The 26,399-nt window shown below is 37.8% G+C and overlaps 1 protein-coding gene and 1 long non-coding RNA gene across 4 annotated transcripts in view; one reads left to right on the top strand and one right to left on the bottom strand.

The window, feature by feature from the left end:
- Positions 1-230: 230 nt before the first annotated feature.
- Positions 231-7,410, bottom strand: LOC120318369. The gene is made up of 2 exons (XR_005559474.1): positions 7,211-7,410; positions 231-1,029 (listed from the first exon to the last, which is right to left on the bottom strand). It is a non-coding gene; the product is annotated as an uncharacterized LOC120318369 (long non-coding RNA).
- An 89-nt stretch (positions 7,411-7,499) lies between these two features.
- PPP4R4 (protein phosphatase 4 regulatory subunit 4) overlaps positions 7,500-26,399 on the top strand; it is a 75,158-nt gene continuing 56,258 nt past the window's right edge. The window contains exons 1-3 of one of the 3 annotated variants that reach the window (XM_039365884.1): positions 7,500-8,023; positions 8,722-8,837; positions 8,973-9,046. In XM_039365884.1, coding sequence (XP_039221818.1) covers positions 8,784-8,837; positions 8,973-9,046 — 128 coding nt within the window. In that variant the 5' untranslated portion in view covers positions 7,500-8,023; positions 8,722-8,783. The remainder of the gene's footprint in view (positions 8,024-8,721; positions 8,838-8,972; positions 9,047-26,399) is intronic. The other 2 variants (XM_039365882.1, XM_039365883.1) reach the window with 2 other exon arrangements.

Here is a 26,399-nt window from a genome sequence, read left to right as displayed (position 1 = left end):
CAAGTGTGGTATTCTCCAGAGGTGCTGGACAAATTCCTAGCTGTGGAAAAAAAAATATTAATCCCAAACCTCTGAAGTTACCAGATTGTGGCAAGTGACATTAAAATTTATCTGTAGTATCTATAAATCAATTGTTCAGGTTGTTCTTGGGTTTGGCACCATCAGCTTAATTTTTTCGTGACAGAATAGTAATGAAAGGAATTTCAATATTTAGTCATTTCTATTGTACATGCAATTTTTAAAAATAATTTTTATTTTTCATTTTTCCAATTTACAAAATAAAACATTTTTCTTTCTTTTTTTAACAGTACTATGTCATGTATCTCTTACAGTTATTTACATTTATTGCTATACATTTTTATTTCTTTGTTCTAACCAATTATACCATTTATCCCATACCTCATAAAATTCTGTTTCTTCCTTGCCTTTCATTTCTAGTGTAAGCTTATACATCTCGGCACATTCTAATATCATTAGCTGGTATATTTTCAAGTTTCCAGCATTGCACATAGACAATACGTGCTGCTGTTACTATGTGTACAATAATATATTGGAGTTGCTTTTTTATCTTTTGATTAATTATTACTAATAAAAATAATTCAGCTTTAAATTCAATTTGTTCTCCTGTTATCTCCTGTAGCCATCTCCTTATCTGTTCCCAGTATTTCCTTGCTTTAGGACATTGCCACCACATGTGATAAAATGTTCCATCCTTATACGTGCAAAATTAGTGGTGTTACCTACTGGGTGCACCTGCCTGCTGAGTCCAATGAAATGCATTGTCTATGTTTACCTAAACGCTGTGACATCATGCTTAGATAACTGAGATTGGCTCTATATGAAGCTACTCTAGAAGTCCACCTTGAAATTGTAATATCTCTGTTGCAGGTGATGCATTGGCCAGTAGATTCCAGTTCAAAGGGCTAGTAGTTACCAATAAATCTTTACAGGCTTGGATCCTAGGTATCTCTGAGACTACCTACTCTGAATAAAATCTGCCCACCAGTGCAAATAAGCAGAGAGGGCATGCTGCAAATACTCATGTTAAGGAAAATGGAGAGGTAAAGCTTCAGAAATGAGCTCTTGCTTTGCCCCTTTCCATTTGGAGCAGCTTGTCTCATATCAGGGTGGCCTTACCTTACTAATACTCAGGGAGGCAGTGAAAATACTTTTTTCAGAACTTTTCAGGCATGTTTATGGTCCAGTAGTTGTGTTAACTGGTGGTTATGTGAGAGTTTGATTATTATACTGATGCTAATTGTGAATTGTTAATTGTGGAGCACATGTCTCATTTCAACTTCTCTTTACAGTACATGATGATGATGATGATGATGATGGATTACGTTTATAGATCACTGATTCCCTAAGGACTCTCAGGGGTATATAAATACAAATAATTATACCTAATATATAAATACAAATAACTATACATAAGAAAATAAAATAAAATAGAGTAAACAACACTAATGAAAGACACTGAAGAATGTTACATTAACCAAACCAAATAACAATGGGGTCAATGTGTAAGTGCCCTCTGGAAAAGCTAGGTTTTGAGCAGCTTCTGGAAGACAATCAGGATCAAACCTAACCAATGTCCATTATGAAGCTACATTAAAAAGCAGCACCATTGAGTCCATCTCTCCCCCCCTCTATCAAATGAGGCCTTCCAATTTTTTTTTCTGGGCTGATTTTCTGGACAGACTGGATTGATTTTATCTAGAGCAGTGATGGCAAACCTATGGCATGGGTACCAGAGCCCTCTCTGTGGGCACGTGCGCCGTCACCCTAGTCCTAGGCCTTCAGCTGGGTTTTATAAAACCTTTCCACTTTAGGCCTCCGCTGCTGTGTGCAAAAAAAAAAAAAAAAAGAGGTTCAATCAATCAGTCAATTTCAACTTCTCGTGAGGAAAAAAAAGATCTTGCAAAGTTGGAATTGATTGACCGAACTTTTTAGTCCCACCCAGTCTGCTGTTACCACCGCAGCCATACCCACCAAATGGCCACACCCACCCGGCACCTGATGATGCATAAATGGGTTTTGGGTTGCAGTTTGGGCACTCGGTCTCTAAAAGGTTTGCCATCACTGATCTAGAGAATGCATTGCTGCAGATTAGTAGGCAGCAAGCTAGGTAGGAACAGCTTGAGATTGTAGGTTAGAATCAGCACTTTAAAGTGCATTCAAAATTTTATTGGTTACTAATATAAAGCCAGTAGCATTGAAGTAATGTGCTCCCATTGGTGAATGTCAGTCAGCATATGGGCCATTGCACTCTGAACCAACTGTACCTGACTGAATTTAAAGCAACCCCATATAGACTGTGTTACATTAGTCTACCAGATATAAGCCCCACTAGATAGACCAGACCAGGAAATCAACTCCAAAAGAAGGCTAAATTTGATTGAGCTGTTTCTATTGCTTCTTATACTTCAGTGAATTAGAGAAGCATTTCCCTGAACTACTTCCAAATGTTAACTCTTTGTTGTGGTCTTAAAAAATGCTTCAGCCTATTGTTTCCTAGATTACAATTCTTGCAGATTTCCATCCAGGTCACCTTCTACAGCAGGTGTTGATGAGAGCATGAATCATCACAGCAAGATCATCCTGCTCCATATAGGGGTGCAACTGGTACATTAGCCAAAGCTATTTGCCGTAGCCTTTACCTGCTGTTCTAGCAAGAGCCGTGAGTCTAGAAGAGTTGCCAAGTCACAAATCTGCTCCTTCAGTAGTGCTATCCTTATTATTTATAAACATATACTTATAAACATAAGTATTAATACCACTCTTCAATGCCTTGGTAAGGCCACACTTGGAATACTGCATCCAGTTTTGGTCACCACGATGTAAAAAAGATGTTGAGACTCTAGAAAGAGTACAGAGAAGAGCAACAAAGATGATTAGGGGACTGGAGGCTAAAACATATAAGGAACGGTTGCGAGAATTGGGTATGTCTAGTTTAACGAAGAGAAGGACAAGGGGGGACATGATAGCAGTATTCCAATATCTCAGGGGCTGCCATAAAGAAGAGGGAATTAAGCTATTTTCCAAAGCACCTGAAGGCAGGACAAGAAGCAACGGGTGGAAACTAATCAAGGAGAGAAGCAACCTAGAACTAAGGAGAAACTTCCTGACAGTGAGAACAATTAATCAGTGGAACAGCTTGCCTCCAGAAGCAGTAAATGCTCCAACACTGGAAGTTTTTAAGAAGAGACTGGACAGCCATTTGTCCGAAATGGTGTAGGGTTTCCTGCCCGAGCAGGGGGTTGGACTAGATGACCTCCAAGGTCCCTTCCAACTTTACTACTACTATTATTATTATTATTATTATTTCCCTTCTCATTCTAGCATGTATCTTCCTCAATCTCTGGGCATCTATCAGAGGCCTGGGAATCTGATGTTCTGTGCAGTATCTTGGCTGTTCCTAACACTGCTCTTTGGTTATAGAGCTCTGATGTTGTTCTTGGGTTCTGTTGGAACACTCTCCCAGCTTAGGAGGCACAGCCCCAAGTACTTCTACCACCATTTTTCGTGACTAAAGTTCCTCCTTCAGACTCCGATTCATCTCCAGTTTCTCATACTCCTCCTTCCTAATGTTGTTGTCACTTGGCACTGCTACATCTATCACCACTGTTGTCTTTTGGTCATGCCATGGTGGCGCAGTGGCTAAAATGCAGCATTGCAGGCTAATTCTGCTGACTACCAGCTGCCAGCAGTTTGATTCTCACAGGCTCAAGGTCAGTAAAATAAGGACCCAGATTTTGGGGGTCAATACACTGACTCTGTAAACTACTTAGAGAAGGCTGTAAAGCACTGTGAAGTGGTATATAAATCTAAGGGCTATTGCTATTATCTACTAGCACTAGGTCTTGGTGTTTGCCTTGTTCCTGCCTATCTGTCTGGAAGTCCCACAGGATCTTATCACGCCTGTTTTGCATGACCTTTTATATAATCTCCCATCTGGAGATGACCTGGAAGGGTCTAGCCAATACATTGTACAGATGTTCCTATATACAATGCCAGCTACTTGGTTGTGCCACTTAATGTATGCTGTTCTTGCCTGTATCATATACCCTATCTCTATGTGCCGGAATGTCTCTGAGGCCTCTGCATACTCTGTACCTTGAGTCCTGTCTAGTGTGGTAGACCTCTGCTTCTATGGAACAGATGCCTAGTGCTATAATTTTGCTACTATGATGAGTGTCTCCATGTATTTTAGTCCAGCCCTTTCCAATATCTGCCACCTCAGCTATCTGTTGATGGCACATGCTATGCAGGCTCTTGGTGTTTCCTCTGCTTAATCTTCCTCTCATGTCTGCTGTGCTCAGGTATTCTCTTAGCACCTTATCCTTGGGTGCCACTGATGTATTCCTCGATGCTCTGGGTTTCATCTAGGACAGTGGCTTTGACACTCATCACTCCTAGCCTGCTCTCTTTCTGGTTGATGGGTTTTCTCTGGGTGTTAAACTTGGGATGAAAATTTCCATAGATTGTGAGGATTTGTAAAACAGGTGCTAAAAAAGGATGATTAAAGAGAGCTACTCTAGCTTCTAAATATAATATATTCTTTCAAGTTGCTTTATTCCTTTTGGAATATGGGAATGACTATATTTAAATCCATATAAATAGTTTGACCAAATAGAACAAAATAATTTATGCTGTGGAAAGAAAACAAGATATTTTGAGTTTTTTCTATTAGTTTAACTGAAATTCATACTGTGAATATGTTGCATAAGGGTGCAATTTTTCTTGAAAAGAGTAGAATATTTATCTTAAAAAGCAACGCAACTAAAAGCAATATCAAGTTTTGATCCATAAGAATATCTCCTATAAATAAATATCCAGAATACAAATGCCAAACTGTCAATTTCATAATCTTTGATTAAAAATATGAATACTACTTAATTCAGCTTCCAGTTTGTTGCTAAGAAACTGCTGCTTCATAGTTTCATTATCATTTGCAGAAATGTTTTTGCTTCCTGGTATCTTAGTGACTTCTCATTACAAAAGGCTAATTTGAATAAACATGAAGTCAAATAACAAACCACTTTATTTAATTTCTACCCTAATCTTGGTTCTGTATCAGTTTTCTTCTAGAACATGCAAGAGGAAGAGATACAGAAACAGTGTTCTTGCTCTCAAAATAATTGAGCTTCTGAGAAAGCTCAATGACAGACAATCTTTACAGGAAGATACCATCAGCATTGTATGGCTAGGCTTAACTCAGATTAGATAACATATTTAAGATATATAGTATATAATTATTGTTACATTTTAACTCCAAACAGCTTTAAGTACAATATTATCTTCTCCATGTTATTCTCATAGCAGCCACACATGAGAAACAACAGATTATCTGGTAAGTTTAACTGAATAGAATTTTAACCAATGTCATCATATAAAAGATGGGGTCCTACATCAAACTGTAGATCACATCTGTAAGATGAGGGCATATACTGGCCCAGTATCTGATTTTTTTTCACATTTTTCACATTCATATTTTATCTGAGGCAGATTTAAAACAGCTATCAGTTGCAATATCTATCTATTGCCTACACATTTAGAATATGCTGTTTCTGAAGAATAGGAGTGTTACTGTGTTCATTCTAGTAGGCTCCTCATGGGGCTGTGGTTGACTGTTGTGGGAAAGGAATGTTATTCCACATGGAACTTTTGCCTCTTTCAGTTGATACTTTTATTATTAAAACCCACCTGAAATAAATCAAATTTCTAAAAAAGTATGGTTGAAGATGGGGCAATGTGACAAACTTCTAGATACTAAGCTGTGGATGGACTCAGAAACCAAACAAGGTCAGAGCAGGCTAAACTTGGAAGGGACCTAACTAGCAATCTTAGAGCCATAAGGTCCTTTGGGGGAAAATAATACTTTGGAAAATGGCAACGCAGAGAAATGAAAAACCATGTCTATATGTTGCCAGGAAAACTAAATGGATGTGTCCACAAGTTACTAGGATCTGAGCTCTGCTTGAAAGAAACATAACCTTTACCTTTTGGGGTGGCTGTTTATCGGCAGAGTAGAAACATACTATTCTTTTATTTACATCATGTCACGTTGTGGCTGGATTGGCTTTGGCTTAAAATGCTGTGTGAATCCAGTCATTTATGTTTAATAAGCTAAACTATGTTTAAACAAGGCTGTGCTTGGCTGTATATGAATCCAGCTATAAAGGACTTGGCTGAAAGGCATCACGCAAAAACCCCGCAGGGCCCCCCTCTCCACCAAACCCAACAGTAGGACTCAGAAGAATGGCAGCAGACGTTCAGAGTAAATTTTACCAGCAGTCACAACCACAGTGAAAATTGACTTTTTTTTTTTTTAAAAAAACCCTTTAATAACAACATGGGTAGAATTAATGCGTGGGCCGGCAAAATAACCCCAGGGCTGGACTAAGTGTGTTGGGGACCCGGGCAGTAGCCTCAGCAGCACTCGTACTCTCCTAAAGGCGTTCACATTCGGACAGACCTTTTTGCCCCGCCGAGGCCCCTGTAGCTGCTTGTTACCCTGGTGACGGGCTCTGCGCAGCCACTACTAGCAGAGACGAAGGCAGCTCCTACTCCTTCCTATCTTCACACGGCGGTTTTGCGCCTCTCGAGTCGTGGGGGGTGGGTGGGTGGGGGAGGAAGGCGTCTGCCCGAAGGGCACGCTCGTTTTGGCCGCGGAGCGAGAACAAGCTTCCAGGGCCCATGAAGCCGGACCACCACAGCGGGCCCTAAGTGGCCCCATTGCTGGGGCTCAGCCTGCCGAGGAACAGATTGGCTCGCAAGTCCCTCCCGCCCGTTGCCCCCTCGCCTGCTCGGGAAGGACAGCGGGCCGTGTTGGGGCCGAAGCGGAATAGAATATATACATATATATACATAAATATATATATACATATATATAGGAGCTATTCTTAGCACAAATTATCGCAGAGAAACCTCTAGAAAGCTATCTTTGTCACGCACTCAATACAACGTCTGTTCTCAATCAGAAATTCTTGCCTAGAAGATTCGTCCCCAGTTTTCTCCTCCGACCTCCTCGTTCCCCGCCAAATTTCCCCTCCTAGGAATCTATGAATAGCTCCTCTCATCGTAACGAAGCTTGTTTCCTCATTTTTTCCTCTTTCGATCCACCATATCGTAAGATGACTGGCTAACTGTATGCCCCTCCCCTTTAAAAAGAACCCCTTTTTAAGATTTACGTTTTTTTTAAGGATACGGAATTGCACTTTGCCTCGCATGTCCTCTCCATCTCTATTTTGGGCTTCCTGTAGAATCTTGCCGGCCGCCTCCTCCTCCTCCTCCACCAGCATCATCACCACCACCTTTGAATTGGACTTGAATGCCTAAAACTGCCTCCGACTTCATAACTAGATCAAACAAGAGAAAAGTTGCCACCTCAGACCGGAGCCTTTCCCTCTGTTTTGCTTCTCATCCGCCCCCACCCCCACCCCCACCCGCCGGCCAACCGGAGCAAAAGGGGAAAGAGGGCGTGTGTATGCGCGCGCGTGTGCGGAGGAGGGGAAATGTTGGTGTCTCCTTCTCCCTGGAAACGGTGGAGGAACTGAGGCGAAAGTGAAGCAGCAGGAGAGAAAGTTTCCTTGCCGAAACCTGGGCTGAGTAGCGAGTGATGCTTTTGGAACTGAACGAGCATCGGCGGAGAGCTGCGGTGCTGCCGCATTGTGTTTGCTGAGGATCTTCCCGCCTGGTGGGGGCTCAGCGTCCTGCGAGGAGGAGGGAGCAGCTGTAGCGAAGCAGCTTCTATCGCCCACCTCCACTAGTACATCTTTTAGACGAGAGAGGTCCTCCGGTTTTTGTTTTTTGTTTTTGCTCTTTTGAGGGCCTCAGTGCAATGTGAAGCGTGCCCAATAAAAACCCTGATTTGACAAGGATTGGAGCATCAACCTAGTACATGCATCCGATAATCATCTTCTCATACAAAATGGATTTTAGCCAAAACAATCTGTTTGGTTATATAGAAGATCTGCAGGAACTTACTATCATTGAAAGGCCGGTGCGCAGGAGCTTAAAGGTATTACATATGTTGTACGAATCTATCATTTTTTAAAAGAAAAATAGATAAATAAAATCAAATCGTAGTTATTTCAGACCCGAACCTCTTAAGTGATGTGATGGCATATCTTTTGCAGGCTTAGCATATTTTAAATTGGAAAGATGGTTTGCATAGATAATGAATCTCAGCAGTGGTATAATGCTTTCAGAAATGGCATTTGAGATGAGGGGGAGAGAAATCCTAGATAGCAATTGCTTTGATTTCAGCTACTTTTATGATTATATAATTTTTATCTTTTATTATAGTAACTGATTTAAAATGTTAATTGCCTCATTTTTGGAATGCTATCAAATTGTGAGAATTAAAATTAAAGGCCTTAAAACCATATCTGAAACCTGTCATAGTCTTCCAGGAGACTGTTCCAGAGAAAGTGGCTTAAAAATTACTGGCTGTCATTCTGGTTCAAAAATTGAGAAGGACAAGTGGTAACTCATATTTGTCTCTGGTTCTTTTCTTGCTGTCTGTAGTTTATCAAATAGCAAAGGCCCTTACTTAAGGCCTTGGAGAGCAGTTGCCAATTAAAATGGATAACACCTGACAAAATAGTAATCTGACTCATAGAAGTCAAATATATGACTAATTTGAAGCTAGCACACTTTATTTTTCATTAGTATTTCTTTTAATTACATTAATTACATTAATTTCTTGTGTTTCAGGCAGAATTCATACTTACTCTGGAATAAATAAAAGTGGTCCTGGTGATGAATAGTACAATCCTATGCATGCCTACTCAGAAGTAAGCCCCTTTGAATTCATCGGGACTTACTTGCAGGTAAGTGTGTGTGGGATTGTAGAATAAATATACTTGTGGCATTGAATGTTCAAATTTGAAAGTGGAGGTAGTTGTTAAGAAATTGAAGTATGGAGCTATGATGTCAATAATGTTAATTTCTGTATCATCTGACAGACACCAGAAGAAATAGAAAGACTGACAGTTGATGAAGAACTCAGTGATATTGAAAGGGCTGTGTATCTACTCAGGTATAGTTTAGATACTATCATTTTAGTACCTTTTATTTAAATGTTTCCCTCTCCACCCTCTTGGTGATTTTATTTCTTGAGTTCTGAGTTGTAATAACACTATAAAAGGAAGATTAAAAGAATGTGTGACAGTAAGACTCCATTAAACCTACATGGCAATATATTCTTATACGAGAATGGTTGCTAGGCTATTTTTTGGCTTTATACTTTAACCTTTCCCTCTTCTTTGAGAGTTACAAAACTGAATGATGATATTAATAAGACTGATCACTGATTCACTTCATATTTATAGAACAGTTTTTACTATGATTATGCAGTAAATGAGCTTTTTGTTTCCTTCAAAGGCTATATAATATGGAAACTTTGACAGGATACATTTCTAGAATGAGAAATATTTAAATCTGTATTGGCTTTTAATCATAGTTTAATTTTTTATTTGTATTTCCTTATAAAATGCATACTTGCCTTTTGCCCTTTAAAATGCACATTTAAGCATCATTTAATTGCCCAGAGTACTATTTGATTGAAAGTCAGATTTTTTACTTTTTGGAGAAGGTGCAGTGCTGAAGGATTTTGATATAGGCTGGCCTCTTTATACAATGTTAACTGAAAGAAGTGCCAGCTGTAAGATTCCTTTAAATTTTATCAGTTATGTTTAGTACTTTTGAGAGCCATGTTTATCTCATTCTTGGAAATGAAGCTCTTACTTAGCTAATATATCGTAAGCTAATACTTTTTTCAACCTTTTAAATATTTTATAGCTGTCCTGTCTGTTAATACCTTCATCTTTCATTGGTTCTTTTAAATATCTTATTGTAAGCAAAATGTTATTGTAGAATATTTGTTTGGATTCATCACATGCTTTTTCATTGTTAATATATTAGTTCAAATGTTGAATATTTACAAGGAATTTATTGAGGTGGGTAGAATGGGTTGAGAAACTTCATTATCATTTACTCTAAACTTAGACAGACATCCTAACAACCTATTCTAGCAGCAAACCAATATTTTATTTAAAAAATATATATAAATCATGAAACTTATCACGTTTTCTTCATTGCAAGAATTTTCAGGATTTTTTTTTCTTGTCAAAATTTGAGGCATCTCTTTGGGACACATTTCCAGGGCAGGTGGATTGTAAAGTTCTTTCTGACCCTACAACATCCATTTCCAATATCTTCATTAAGTAGGCATAGGTTGGAACAATGTCGACTTGCTAGTCAGAGTAACAGAGGCCATACTCATAGTCATTGGTGACTCATTTCATAACACCTACCTTTTTCTTAATATGTGGTTGCTGTAAAGATGCAAAGCAGGTTCGTGCTACTTTATTTCTCAGAAGAATAAATTTGGTAGCTGGCAAGGATGGATAATATGTTTTCACTGACTGCACATAAACCTTAGATTTTTTAAAAATTCAAGAATTTCATGTTTGAAATTACTGATGTAGATAAGGATCACTAAGATTGATCTTTATGGTTTTGTGTTTTCAGGGTTAGGCTTTGATTTTTTTTCATTGATTTTTAAAAAAATTATAATTATAGCAGTTATTCTTTGAACAAATTGCAGTCTTGAGTATGAATGAAAAGCAAGTTTATTCAGCCCTTGCTAAAATACATAAGATTGATGTTCAATATATTATCATCTTGAGACAGATAATAAAATATAGTGCTCTGCAAGATGTCACCTAAAAATCCTTGTGTTACCAATACGTAGGTACAAGCTTTTCTTTTTTACAGCTTAGTAAATAATATTGTGCATTACCTGTTTCTTGGAAACGATCCTGGTCTCAGATTCTCTTTAAGTCTTTCTTATACATTCCTGAGGTTGAAGAGTACTTCTTGCAGACTAGATCTAATAACTTCTGGTGTAAAGTAGAAATTATTTATTTTATTTATATTCTACCCATCTCACTCTGAAGAGCGACTTTGGGCAGCTTACAATTAAAATCATAAATATAAAAATATTAAAAAACATTAACCTCAAAGATAATAATTTGAATGAAGGCAGATGAAATATAGCTGTGTGTTTATTTTTAAAGCATATGGGCATAATAGCATGACATCAGCCTAAGTTTCCTTATATGTTGTCCTTTCCATGTTACGCTCCAAATAACCTTCTCTTTGAAGTTACACTTTAATACAGAATCACAAATTGAAGAGCAAGTAACATCAATATTTTTGTTATTCTGTTATCACATTTGTGGCCATATATTACCAGTAACTAGCATGGTACTGGTTTGACTGGAGCCTATTCTTTACTATAATACCTTCTCCTTTAGTTGTTTTTAAATTATGGGTTGGTTTGGTCTAAAAATATACTGTAGTGTACATTTTATAATGTGCCTTGTTCCTGCCGTAGAGTTTTTGAATAAATTAATCTGTGATCTTGTAATAGTGTGCACAAACAAATCTTGTTTTATTATAGATATTACAGGAATGAAGCCTATTTGATTATGTATATAAGTGTAAGGTATGTAAATTCAAGGCTTGCTGCTGTGTTTCCAGTATAAGTATACTTCTGAATGGAATGCGAAGTGATCCAATGTAAAGAACTTGCTTCTGAATATATTTGTTCCATAGCAAAAATATGCAATACCTTAGGCAGCCTCATCTGAAAATTTGATCTCTAAATTTTGTTAATATTCAGTAAAGAAATGTTTAGATGTGTTTTTAAAGTTTGCTTTATGGACTGTTTTTTATGTTTACAATTTTTAAATTGCTCATAGTTGGGTGGTATATACATTTAACATATAATGTAATGTATATACATTTAATAATTAAATAAACATTTAAAAATTATCTGATAATTCTGCCACCTGATTGCATGAGAATGCTCAGTCTGTGATCTTTAATTTCCTTTTTATTATTCTGATCCTTGTGAATCCTTTGTATACTCCCAATTAAAAGTGATTACTACTTCCTGTTGATATATTTTCAATAATGGAAGGTCTTAAATCAGCGGTTCTCAACCTATGGGTCGCGACCCCATTTGGGGTCGATCGACCATTTTACGGGGGTCGCCAAAGAAGGCAATCCGCCATTTCCCCCCGTTGGGGTGGCGCCACGCACGCGCGCTGCGCATGGGGCCACCGCAGTGCATGCACGCTGCACATGGGGGCGCCGCGCATGCGCACCGCGCATGAGGCCACCCCCCCATGCGCGCCGCGCATGCGCAGCACGTTTGTGTGACGGGGGTCGCCGTCACACAAACGTTGAGAACCACTGTCTTAAATGGATTATTATGATTACTATCACAAGATAGTAGAACCACTCATATTGGAAATAATTTTTATTCATACTTTTTATTCATACTTTTCCTTCAAAAAAGGAAAAAAAATGGATCCAGGAAATTACAGACCTACCAGCCTGACCTCAATACCTGGGAAGATTCTGGAAAAGATAAACAAGAAAATAATCAGTGAACACCTACAGGCAAACAAAGTCATTACTAAAATCCAACATGGATTTGTCAAAAACAGATCATGCCAGACCAATCTTATTGCATTCTTTGACCAAGTGACAAAATTAGTGGACTAGAGGAATGCTGTGGATATAATTTACTTGGACTTCAGTAAGACATTTGACAAAGTAGATCACAACCTACTACTTGATAAGATAGAAAAATGTGGGTTAGAGAGAGCATCACTACCAGATGGATTCGTAGCTGGCTGACCGGCTGTACTCAGCGTGTGGTCCTCAATGGAACCGCATCTACATGGAGGGAAGTGTGTAGTGGGGTGCCCCAGGGCTCTGTTCTGGGCCCAGTGCTCTTCAACATATTCATCAATGATTTGGACGAGGGGATAGATGGGGAACTCATCAAATTTGCAGACAATACCAAGCTGGCAGGAATCGCCAACACTTCAGAAGACAGGCTTAGGATACAGGAGGATCTGGACAGACTTGAACACTGGGCGCTATCTAACAAAATGAAATTGAATGGTGAAAAAAGTAAGGTTCTATATTTAGGCAAGAAAAACCAAATGTACAAGTATAGTATAGTAGTAACTATGAGAGGGACCTCGGAGTCCTACTGGACAATCATTTAAATATGAGCCAGCAGTGTGCTGCAGCTGCCAAAAAAGCCAACACAGTGCTAGGCTGCATTAACAGAAGGATAGAATCAAGATCACGTGAAATATTAATACCACTTTACAATGCCTTGGTAAGGCCACACTTGGAATACTGCATCCAGTTTTGGTCACCACGATGTAAAAAAGATATTGAGACTCTAGAAAGAGTACAGAGAAGAGCAACAAAGATGATTAGGGGACTGGAGGCTAAAACATATAAGGAACGGTTGCTCGAATTGGGTATGTCTAGTTTAATGAAGAGAAGGATGAGGGGGGACATGATAGCAGTATTCCAATATCTCAGGGGCTGCCACAAAGAAGAGGGAGTCAAGTTATTTTCCAAAGCAACGGATGGAAACTAATCAAGGAGAGAAGCAACCTAGAACTAAGTAGAAACTTCCTGACAGTTAGAAAAATTAACCAGTGGAACAATCTGCCTCCAGAAGCGGTGAATGCTCCAAAACTGGAAGTTTTAAAGAAGAGACTGGACAGTCATTTGTCCGAAGTGGTATAGGGTTACCTGCCTGAGCAGGGGGTTGGACTTGATGACCTCCAGGATCCCTTTCAACTTTATTATTACTATTATTATTATTATTATTATTTTACTAAATAACATATAGTTATTAGATTAAAATATCCTATTTTTTAAAAAAATACCACTTCAACTAGTGAGAATGAACCTTAATGGAGTAAAGAAATTGCACAAAATGGAATCTGTTAAAGATAAATTTTCAAATCTTAAAAGTACAAAGAATTCAATTAAAAGAGATCATTTCCAGTTCTTCATGTTATGCCATTGCTCCATTGGTTTTTTTTTATTTGCTTGCTCTTTTGGTTTTGTTTAGTTTTACTTTTCAATCAAGCTAGCACTCCTGGAATTTCTATCCAAATACTAATTATAGCAAACCTTACTTACCTTTTGTGATCAGCTAAGATTGCCCAAATATTGCTACCTGCTGAAATATAAACACAGTATTGTAAATCTGCTTCTGAGAAGAGATTAGGAATAAATCAAATGAGTTTCTTGGACAGTATTCCACAAATTCTGGAACCCCTGTAAAAATACTTTGCTCTTGTTAAATGATACTTTACTTAGTGAAGGATTGGATATAAAGTCCATTATGAAATAATAGGACCTTGACTTTGTGACTAGGTAATGTTATAGATTTCTTTATAAGAGTGACTTGGATTAAATATTGCTATTGTTTTAAAGTACTATAAGGAATATATGAAGATCTGAAGCCTAAATAAAGTTGATTTAGCTTTCAGAATAATTATTTCAATTTAGATCAGATTTCCTTGCAGAGAGGACTTCAGTCTACAAAAGCTTCTGCTGTTGCAGTGTATTAGTTGTTAATGTCCAAAGACTTGGAAGTTCTAGAACACAGCACTAAAACCAGAAGTGCATGTACAGATTGGTAGGGTTTGCATGCTGCTGCTTCTACATGGCCATAATAAAAACTATTGTAAAAATCAAAATGTAGTTTCCTTTTATTACCTTGTTGTGTTATGTTATCAAAGTCTACCTTTCTAAGCAAGCCCGCAAAAGAAGTCAGAAGTTTTGCTTTTAATAATTGAAAACTTTCTTTTAAGCTGCAGTATCTAATCTAGGGAGCCAAAAAAACCTGCAACAGTGGAACTTACATTTCCCTGCTAATTGTACTAAAAAGAGGGGATACCACACGAACCCGAAATTTTATGAGGTGTTTTATTTCTAATCATATGCTATGGTTAATTGAATTAGTTAAGAATTAATACTTAAGATCCAAATCTTAATATCTAAGATTTGAGATAAGTAGCAATACTGTAGTCAGTTTGAATCTGAGATTTGAAAGGAGTGATATTTGATTTGAACTGATTTGAGACATACAGTAGACAACTGAACTGAGATTTTTTAAAAAATATTTGATTGTAGGCTATAATGGAGATTCATTATACTGCTCCATTTTTTGGCAGAATGAAATGAAAGATCTCTTAGTGCAGTGATGGCGAACCTTTTAGAGACCGAGTGCCCCAAAACTTCCCCGCCTCCCCGCCCACCCCCACTCTGTGCCCTGCCCATCTGTATGGTCACCCACCGCCTCCATAGCCCACCGCAGCAGATTGCCCAGGTAGCCCAGCAGCGCCATGGCGGCCATGCCCTCCGCCCATTCTCTGCAGCATCATCTGTGTGTGACAGGGCATGAGGGCAGAGTCTTGTCCCTGTTGCCTGGTTGCCATGTCCTTGGCTGTGCTGCTTTGCACGGACCATGCTCAGGGGCAAGTCTCCGGGGGGCTGCTGATGAGGGGGCCACAGGGGGAGGTGGGGCTGGGGTAATGGTGCACGTGCCCACAGAGAGGGCTCTGAGTGTCACCTCTGGCACGCGTGCCATAGGTTCTCCACCACTGTCTTAGTGGATATTAACCCTGCAAATTGTAATCCAGATAACCTTACATGTTTCATTGCAATAGATTTTTGGAAGATTTCTCCCTGCAAATCATTTAAGGCAAAGACAGGATAAAAGAAGAAAAGGAAGCATAGTACCCTGTCTCTGAACTGTCTAACATAGAACCTTAAACTATGGCTCAAAGTGACCTACTCCAACTAAAAAATGATTTTTTTTCAAATATTAAACTTGTATTTGAATATCATAAACTGTACCATCTTCAGCCACTTGCATTTTTGAGCTAACAAGTTGTTGGCATAGCTTCCCTACATAATTATTCTCTTTTTTGGAATTGTGTGTTATAAGCTGTTTGTGTGCCTTATGTCTGTTGCCTATTCAAATAATTTTTTAATAAATATTTTGTAATATATGCAATAGTCTAACAATATCAAATCCATATGCAAAATGAGTAGATAAAGAAAAATTTCCAATTCATAAGCCAGAATATGGAAGATTTTTTTTTAATTGGGAGAAGCAAGACAAATGAAAGGGTGTTGAACAATGCAGATAAATTTGGTGAAGAGACTAAGAAGGATACTGCAGATCAGATTAAATGATTGAAAGGAAATATAAGGCATAGGTTTGGGGATAGGATTAGAATTAGGATAGGATTCATAAACTGCTTGTGGACAGTTGGATATGTAGCTTAACTCTGATTTATCCAGACTAAGATTACAGATAGTTCTCGATTTACAACGAGCTACTTAGCGACCATTCTAAATTATGATCCATCCAAAAAAAGGTACTTACGATCTGTATTTGAAGTTCTGATGGCCACCTCAACCACAGTCACATGATTACATTTTGGACATTTAACAATCGGATTGCAAGTATCCTGCAGTCATGTGATGGCAATTTACGATGTTTTTTTGCTGGAAACCAGAATTTGCTTCTGGTTTCCACCCAAAACTGTGCATTGCAGATAATGGGTTTGCTTAATGACAATGGTGTTTGCTTAATGATAGCACAAAAAAAAAGCCACAAAATTGGGCATGGTCATGTGATGACTGCTTAATAACTGGCATTACTTACATGGTAATGTTATAAAGAAGAAAATATTTTAAAAATCACTGTAATTTCAAGAGTACTTTTTAAAAAATTGTAAGGAAGTATGAGTAAGGCCTGACATTTTTGTGAATATTGTTTGATTGGACTAGCAAAGAACCAAGTATTAAACAATTGTTGAAGGAAAAATCTTCGTCAGGGTCCAGTCCAAGCTGGGAATAGACAACATGGAGACTGCTTTAGAAAGAAGGTTGTAGTTTATTGAAGAGGAGAGCCAGACAGAAAGATGGCTCTGGAAAAAGTGACCACATGGAACAGAGTGGTGGCCTTTTATACCTTCTGGGGTTCTTGAGGTTGTTTCCTGTTCCTGTTTGAGGCTTTTATTTCCTGTGTCATGTACTTTGACCTGAGTCTGAGTGTGCCCTTCTGGTATTCTGATGATGGTGGGTTAATCCTATTATGTCTCAAAGGTCATATCCTGCTTCCCTGGGGCTGTGGTTTATGACTGTTAGATTTTTGGTGTGAGGGATTGTTGATTCTAGAGATCTTTTCTTTCTAATCCCAGCTTCCTGACTCCAATTTTTCTGACAAGATTATCACATCTGCATTTCTGCAGACTTGGTTTCTGTCTGGGGTACAGAGACTTGGGAGGGGGTTGGTTTCTGCCTTTAAAATCCTTTGGGGAAATATATTCTGGCTTTTTAATATTTCCCAAAATATTTCTTTCTCTGGATTCTTCCCACACAATCTAATCAAAATAATCAGTGAGCCATTTTATCTGCAGTGGCTGTAAGTTATGTATGCACTGAGAAGTATGATGTAGGTTGAATGTGCTGCTCTGGATCACATGACCATCAAGAATTAGGCCTTAAGATGGAAGAGGCCTTAAGCTGGAACAATCACCATGCTGAACTGCCTCTTTTCATAGGGATGCACTAGACAAATTTGTCAGGATTATTTTTTTTGTCTGCAGTCTCCCAGGCTGATTTGGCCCATTGTCAAAATCAAGCTTTCTCCCAGAAACTAATAAGAGGTTGTGCATATACATCCCTGTATGGATATGAGAATCCTGTCCTGAAGAATGCAATAATTTTGAGTTCCTAATAGCTGATTCTTTATGTCTGTTTTAAATTAGTATTGTTTGTTTTATTTTGATGCCTTTATTTACTGATTTGTTTTACACTGTCCAGAGATATGTGTTTGAGTTGGACAGCCATATATTGTAAGCACTATAAATAATTGAATAAATAGATGTGTTTCTGTACATGTCTGTGCCTATAGCTTTGGTTGTCTCATGTTTCATTTGTGTATTTGTGTGCAAGTGTCTGTTCCGTAGGGATTCGTTAGTGGGAATGTTCTTTAGAAATCTCAACCAGATCTGGCCAATTTTCAAATCAAATCTTTTGTCCCATCTCCCCTATACCCAATGGTGGGATTCAGATATATGAATAACTGGTTCTCTGTTATTCTGGAAGTCCATTCTGGGCCTGGGCAAGAAAAAATTAGCTACCCTTCTTTCAGTTAATTTGTTTCATTGGTGAAACAAACTCCCTTTGCTGCAACCCCTCATATTTCCAGAATCGCTCCCAAAAATTAGGAATTTCCCAAAGTTGTTTTTGTAATGCAAGGCATAAGGAAGCAATAGAGGAGGAAGAAATCTGTTCCTGCACCATTGTGCATTGCTTTTAATTTGAGAGTGTGTCATTTCTTATGTTCTTGTGATTTTCTTTTTGCTTCTTACCTAATTTTAATTTATTAATTGCCACTCAGTTTTTTGGTGCTACAATATCATATGCTTATATAGTAATGGGATATTCTCTTTTTAAAGTAATTATTAAAGATTATAATTTCAATAGTAAAAACTAATACAAGCTAAAAGAATAGAAAAAAGGAGTAAAAGGTGCAAAGGGAAAAAGTAGAAAAGACAAAATAAAAAAAGGAAGAAAAGTAAGAATATAGTAAAGAATGTGTATGTGTGTATGTATGTGTGTGTGTGAGATAGAGAGACTCCCAACCTTCATCACAAATATAAAAACATTGTATAGTAACTTTTCACGTCTTCTTAAATTGCAAATTATACTTTTACCCATATCTCGTCTCTTATCTATGAACAAATAAAGTACTGTCATTGTAGTCGTGGTGTCAGCACAACTCCATTAAGGGCTGCCAAGAATAATAACATATCTATTGTAACCTTGATCAAATAAACCAACTTTATATTCCTTCCTTTTACTTCTAACAATCTTAATCTTTAGACCATTCTAATAATGTTATAGATAGAACCATGATTTTTTTTCATTTCTTCTTTTTCCCTTATAAATGAGCTTCAGCAATTCTCTTTTGTAAATATAATATAAAAAATTATATCCCACTCTCTTAATTTATTGTTTGTATATCCCTTTAATTATTATTAATCAGTCTCTTCATGGGGAGCAGCTTTCTAGAGCACTACAGTAATGGGTGATCAGTGCTCCTCTACTTTATCTGGAGAGGTTCGAAGAACTGGTCTAGTTGCTGGCACTTCATTCTTCATCATGGTCATTGGTTCTGCTTTTTGCAGAGCTATCTTCAGTTTGCTATTTCTTTTTCTGGAAGTCACATTCAGTAATGAGAGATTCCGAGATAATGAGGAGATAAGGAGATCATAGAGAGGGAAGTCTAACTGTTGTAAATAGTTGTAAATAAGTTACGCTATTAGGATTTGTAGATCAATTACATTGATTACAACAAGCAAAGAAAAATAAAACAGAGAAATGTTCCACAAATGAGAATAATTGTCATATGGAAAAAATATGTAGACAGAGATAACGTATGGACATTTTTTTTCTTAAAAAGTCAGTCATTTGAATTCCTAAACTAAATATCTTGAAAATGAAAAAGTTTATTAAAATTATTTTTTATTATCTGGAACCCTAGTAAGCAAAACTTATAAAAGCAAACAATTCTGTAGCATCTTGTCAATGTCAGTATGTATGTGGAGAGAGGTTTTTCCGCGGACCAAAGGGGACATGGTTTCTTATGCTGCCTGCATCCCGCAGATGGGGCTTTGCTTGGTTGCGCGGCCCAGTTGCTATCATGCTGTGGCCTGGTGCCGGTCAATGGACCGGGGGTTGGGGACCCTTGGCCTAATAAATCTAGGACAGTCTTACATTTTTAACTAATTGTATTTGATCATTAGGGGAAAATCCAGTGTAGCAGTATAAGGAAAGTGATTTTATTCACTTTAATTTTTGGTGTTCACACTGAAGATTAATTATTGCTTCAGAACAAATACACTAGAGCCAGGAAAGAAGAAGAACTGAAGTTCTCATTTCTGGGATGTATACACATTGAAAGTATTACTTAAATTGTCATGCTGGCATGAAGACAATATAATTGGCTTTAGGAAAAAAGACAGGGAAATGCTGCTGATGTTGATAAGCTTTTGAATCAAGGAGCTTTGCACTAATATCCAGCAATGGATGAATACAGAATTTTTTTGATAGTTGCAAACAATTTTAATATATATTTTGATTAGGAGTTTGAGTGCATAATTAAGAAGTTCTATGAAATACAGTATTTTTATTCTACTTGAATTGTGTGTTAAAATATGTGTAGATGTACCCAACAGAAATCAGCAGCACACTGTTTCAAGATGGAATATTTACTCATATTTATGGCTGCTATGAATAAAGCAGTTTTCAAGGTTACTCTAGTGTATTATTCTTGGGTTTTCTGTTCTTGTTTTTGATTTGCTTTGTTTTGTTGACCCAACAAAAGTCTGTATCTTTTGGGGATGCTATTTCATAGCTTCCATTCCTTTGTAATTTTGTAAATCATGGAATTCTTTCAAATCTTTGGATGTTGTCTGAAAATTATACTGTTCCAGCAATTAGGAATAATTCATTTTTAGAGGTTATATATTATTTATATCAAAAGAAGGAAATATCGAGTAGGGAAAAATAAGAGAATATGAATAAAATTTTCTTACTTATATATTTAAATTAGCATTTTCATTATTGTTATTTCTAGTTTTAAATATTATAACTAATTATAAGTACCTTAAGTATTTTTGATGATATCTTAACTCCTGTGTGAAATCTTAATTTTTTAATGAACATTTCATTATTATAAATTATAATTTTGTTTTTAAAATTTATTTATGGATTTATATGACTGTACTGGTCAAATAGCCACTTTTAATGGTTTTCACATTGTTTCTTACTCTAAGGGGTCACAGTATTATTTGATTATATTATTAAATCACTAGCTTAAGCTTTATAAAACGGATAGAGATTTAATATAAACACTATGAATGAGCAGTCAAGATTAAGGGATTTTTTTGTTCATAATTGTGGATAGCTGCATGTAATTATTAAGACATACTTAATTTTCATTTCACTTAATGTTTCATTTTTTATTTGATTATTTATTTTTGGGGGTCAACATGCAATATTTTTTTTCCATTACTGCATTTTTTAAGGCTCTGATAAAGTCAGTTTTTTATTCAGATTATTAAGAGAGGTAAAAGCCACAAATGTTGCTTTGAATGTACCATTGAACCAATATTAAATGCTTCCTTATTTAGCTGAGCTAACCAGCAAGAGAAGCTGATTGACTAACAGGCCTTGCTCAAGAAGTTTTGTATTACCATTTTGTCTTATTGTTATATCTGAATTCAACTGATACCTTTATAGTGCTACAGTGGGAGATTTAGTGGGTGCCTACATCTGTCATATGTATGTAGTTCTGAGTAAATGGAAACATTTTACTGCTGTCCATTTTGTGCTTTAGAAGATAGTTTTATATTATTTCCTCCCTTTCCTTTTGAAAGAAATGAATTCTGCAAAATCTATAACTACGTATTTTTCTAAAACAATGAAGTCATAAACTCAATTTTTATTCAGTTAAAATGTAATTTGGATTTTCAGTGCTTGCCAGTAGAGATTTATCAGTTAAGTTATTCCTGAATTTAACTGATGTATAACCATATACTTAGGCTTGTAAATTAGAAACATAACTTAAATGATTTCTCACAACAGATTCTCTTCTGCCTATATCAGGGCTTTTCAACCTTTTCACCCATTGTACCACTTTTAGGATATGGCAATATCCGAGTACCACCAATCGCCTAACATGATGTCAAAAACTTGATGACCCCCCCCCCCAAAAGGAAAAAAATGATAAAGTACAGGTAGTCCTCGACTTATAACAGTTCACTTAGTGCCTGTTTGAAGTTACAATGGCACTGAAAAAAGTGCCCCCCAAGCCACAGCCGAGCAAGACACTTGTCTGCCCACCCAGTGGCATTCTTCCTCCTGTCCAAGGTTTTCATTGTTGTGAGCATTTCTGTTGAGGATTGGTAGCAGGGGTGGGGTGGAGGGATGTTTGATTTTTATTCCCCCCATCTGCTGGGTGGTTGCAGCAGGTTTTGGTCACTTCACATGACCCTGGGACACTGTGACCATCATAAATATGAATCAGTTGCCAAGCATCTGAATGTAAATCACAAGACCCTGGAGATGCTGCAACATTCCAGCTGATCGGCATTTCTTCTGGGCTCAGCAGAAGTGCCAGGATTAATACCGAGCTCCACCTGGAGCCTGGCACTGAAACTGAGCCCTGACAGCCCTGCAGCTCCAGCCATCTCTCACTCAGGCTTGTGCGGTGCTGCCACCGGTTCAGCTCATTCCCCTCCCCTGCTATCACTTTTCTAGGATGGTCGCATACCACCTGCCAGGTGCCAATGTACCACAGGGTTGAAAAGCCCTGGCCTATGTTATATCAGAATTCCATTATTTTGATTTTAGCCAAAATATGTTCGCTATTACTGTAAGTTTAACTGTATTTTTATTTATATCCATATTAATTATACAAAGTGAAGTTACTTATGACTGATCCTCAAAGTTCTGGGCGTTGCAGCACTCCACAGTCACATTAACAAAATTTGAGAGCTTAGCAACCAGCTCTCATTTATGATATGACAATTGCAACATTCTGCAATTATATGATTGCCATTTGTAAGCTTCCCACAAGCAAAGTCAATAGGGAAGCCAATGGGGAAGATTGCAAGTTGCTTGGGTAAGTATCTCCCAGACCACAGCGTTTCTTTGCTCATACCATAGCCTCCTTACCTCCTTTGCTTACAAATACCCCATACACTTTTTCCTTAGTCTCTCTGCACTTGCATATATACATGTACCCCATAGCCTCTTTATTTGGTCTCCCTGCACTCGCATAAATGCATAGACCCCCTTTCCCCTGGCTTTCCTGCATTTTCATGCAGGTACACGTTACACATCCTCTTTCTCTGGCCTTCCTGCACTCACAAACATGAACATCTCCCATGGCTTCTTTCAGTGGTCTTCATCCACTTGCACACATGCACCACACATACTGTGTGCTCCTTTCTCAAGCCTCCTTGTGCTCTCACACACCCTGTGCTCTATTTCCCTGCTCGAGGTTGGGTTCCATGGTAGCACCCGCTCTCAATTTGTGTGCATTCTGTGCTGTACCTCCAAAGGCTTCCTCACCTCCCTGCAGCAGCCCTACACTCTTTACCAGGGACTCCCTTCTCTTCCAATTTAACAACCCATGTGTCTGAGATTATAAAACAACTAGGACTGCTTGGCTTGCTGTCACTAAGTAATATGGGCATGTGATATGCTTTACAACCACATTGCTTGACTATGGAAATTCCAGTCCCAGCTACAGATGTAACTCAAGCACTACCTGTAATCCTATGAGCACTTAAGGGCAAGTTACCTGTCACCTTCATCTCCCTTTTAAAAACCTCAGATAGCTTGTAGCTATTATATCATTTGCTATACAACAGTTCTATTAAAATATAAATCCACTTGGTTATAATAATATATTTTCTTCATAAATCTATGTCAGTGGCATGATTTAAATATTTTTTTTTCAAGGATTTAAAAACTCTTTCTTCTGCCACCTTGTTCATGTGAAAACCAACTTATTTGAGTTCCCTGTTGAAGCGTTTTTTAAAAAGTTAAATTTTAATTAGTTGTTGCAAATAAGCCAGATTGCTTTTAATACCATCAATCATGGTATCCATCTATACTGATTATAGGGATTAGGAGTGGGTGGCACAATGTTGTGTTGATCCTCCTGTTTTTTCCATGGCCATTTCATTCAGTGTTGACAAGAGGGAGAGGTCGAGCCCTAAGTCCCTGGTTTTCAAGGTGGATCACAGGCTTTGACGCTGTTAACACATATATGAATCTACTGGATGAGGTCAACCATTAACATGGTCAAGTATCATAACTGTGCAGATGACACTGAATTGTATATCTCGATCCCAGGTCAACCAAATGTGGTTCTCAAGGTTTATCCCAATACTTAGAGATTGTCGGGATTTGGATCCCATTGGTTCTGGCAGAAAAGACATGCTGTCTTTTTTGCAGAAGTCTATCTGCAAAAGACTTCCATCTGATGAGACCTAGGAGACAACCCTTTTCTGCCTTGGCACTTACCTCCTGGAATATCATACCTCCCAAGGTCCCAACCCTTATGGCCTTCCAGAAAGCCCTCAAATATGTTTTTTTCTGCAAGCCTGGGGAATACCCTAGTAACAGGGCTTTTCAACCAGTGGTATGGGTACCACCTGTGGTACATTGGCACCTGGCAGGTGGTACGCGACCGTCCTAGAAAAGTGATAGCAGGGGAGGGGAATGAGCTGAACTGGTGGCAGCACCGCACAAGCCTGAGTGAGAGATGGCTGGAGCTGCAGGGCTGTCAGGGCTCAGTTTCAGTGCCAGGCTCCAGGTGGAGCTCGGTATTAATCCTGGCACTTCTGCTGAGCCCAGAAGAAATGCCGATCAGCTGGAATGTTGCAGCATCTCCAGGGTCTTGTGATTTACATTCAGATGCTTGGCAACTGATTCATATTTATGATGGTCACAGTGTCCCAGGGTCATGTGAAATGACCAAAACCTGCTGCAACCACCCAGCAGATGGGGGGAATAAAAATCAAACATCCCTCCACTCCACCCCTGCTACCAATCCTCAACAAAAATGCTCACAACAATGAAAACCTTGGACAGGAGGAAGAACGCCGCCGGGTGAGCAGACAGGTGTCTTGCTCAGCTGTGGCTTGGGGGGCACTTTTTTCAGTGCCATTGTAACTTCAAACAGGCACTAAGTGAACTGTTGTAAGTCGAGGACTACCTGTACTTTATCATTTTTTTCCTTTTTTGGGGGGGGGTCATCAAGCTTTTGACATCATGTTAGGCGATTGGTGGTACTCGGATATTGCCATATCCTAAAAGTGGTACAATGGGTGAAAAGGTTGAAAAGCCCTGATATAGGCAGAAGAGAATCTGTTGTGAGAAATCATTTAAATTATGTTTCCAATTTACAAGCCTAAGTATATGGTTATACATCAGTTAAATTCAGGAATAACTTAACTGATAAATCTCTACTGGCAAGCACCGGAAATCCAAATTACATTTTAACTGAATAAAAATTGAGTTTATGACTTCATTGTTTTAGAAAAATACGTAGTTATAGATTTTGCAGAATTCATTTCTTTCAAAAGGAAAGGGAGGAAATAATATAAAACTATCTTCTAAAGCACAAAATGGACAGCAGTAAAATGTTTCCATTTACTCAGTGCCACTGTAACTTCAAACAGGCACTAAGTGAACTGTTGTAAGTCGAGGACTACCTGTACTTTATCTCTTTTTTCCTTTTTTGGGGGGGGGTCATCAAGTTTTTGACATCTTGCTAGGCGATTGGTGGTACTCGGATATTGCCATATCCTAAAAGTGGTACAATGGGGTGAAAAGGTTGAAAAGCCCTGCTCTAGTAAGAAGCTTCTTGGATGAGAAGTGAAATATCTTCAAAGAAAAACAAGAAAGTTCAATTGCCTCAGGAAAAAAGCATCTTTGGGATATTTTACAGTAAATACACTTCTAAAGAAAAATAAATAGAAATTATTTTCTTCACTGACTAGCTTAAATCAAGTAAACATGCAGAAATAGCAAATGATGCTATTGTTCCTTGACACATATATAAGCTGTGTTATTGAGTCTTATAGAAATAAGCAGGTTCATACTTCAACAATTTAGATATCAAAACAAAAAAAACCCACTAATTCGAAGGGGTGGGAAAATTGGGGAAAAAATAACAGGAGGAATTTGTGCAAATGTAGTTAAATATACATAACTACAATTCTAAATACCTTTAGTTGATTATTTTTAAATACATGAGTAGTTCCTGAGATGGATTGGCTGGTAGAATTTGAGCAGATGGGTCAGTGAAAGCCTTGAAAAAAATTTAAACTGAGATTTGAAAGAAGAAAGACAGCACTACAGTATTTATACTTATGTATTTGTATCTCATCTGTATTATTTTTTACAAATAACTAAAGGCGGCAAACATATCCAACACAATATCCTCCTCCTATTTTCCCCAGAACAACAACCCTATGAGGTGAATTGGATTGAGAGAGAGTGGATCGGCCCAAGGTCATCAACTGGCTTTCATGGCTAAGGTGGCACTTGAACTCACAGCCTCCTGTTTTCTACCCTGGTGCCTTAACCACTAATTAATTCTATGATAGAATTAATTAATTGCATTATCCTAAGTGGATTTTTATTTTTATTGGATGAAACTTTTAGTTGTATCTTTAGATATCTGTAGCATGAAGAGCAATTCCATGAGTTATTTCTGTACATTTATTTTGGCTGCTAGCTAGCCAATCAATTCTTTGTGTCTTTCTTAAGTATACTTAAGCTAGAGTCTGTTCTTTTAAAAGATAATAGAAAAACATCAAGAGAACCTGGATTCCAAGGAAGACAGAACCTTCTTCATATGAAAATCATATTTTATTAATTGCATTTATAAT

This window comes from Crotalus tigris, unplaced genomic scaffold (assembly GCF_016545835.1).
Source record: "Crotalus tigris isolate CLP2741 ecotype Arizona unplaced genomic scaffold, ASM1654583v1 scf7180000020201.887925, whole genome shotgun sequence".
In the NCBI taxonomy this organism is placed as follows: domain Eukaryota; kingdom Metazoa; phylum Chordata; class Lepidosauria; order Squamata; family Viperidae; genus Crotalus; species Crotalus tigris.
The sequence above is the reverse complement of the archived record's forward strand: the minus strand, read 5'-3'. Positions and strand labels throughout refer to the sequence as shown.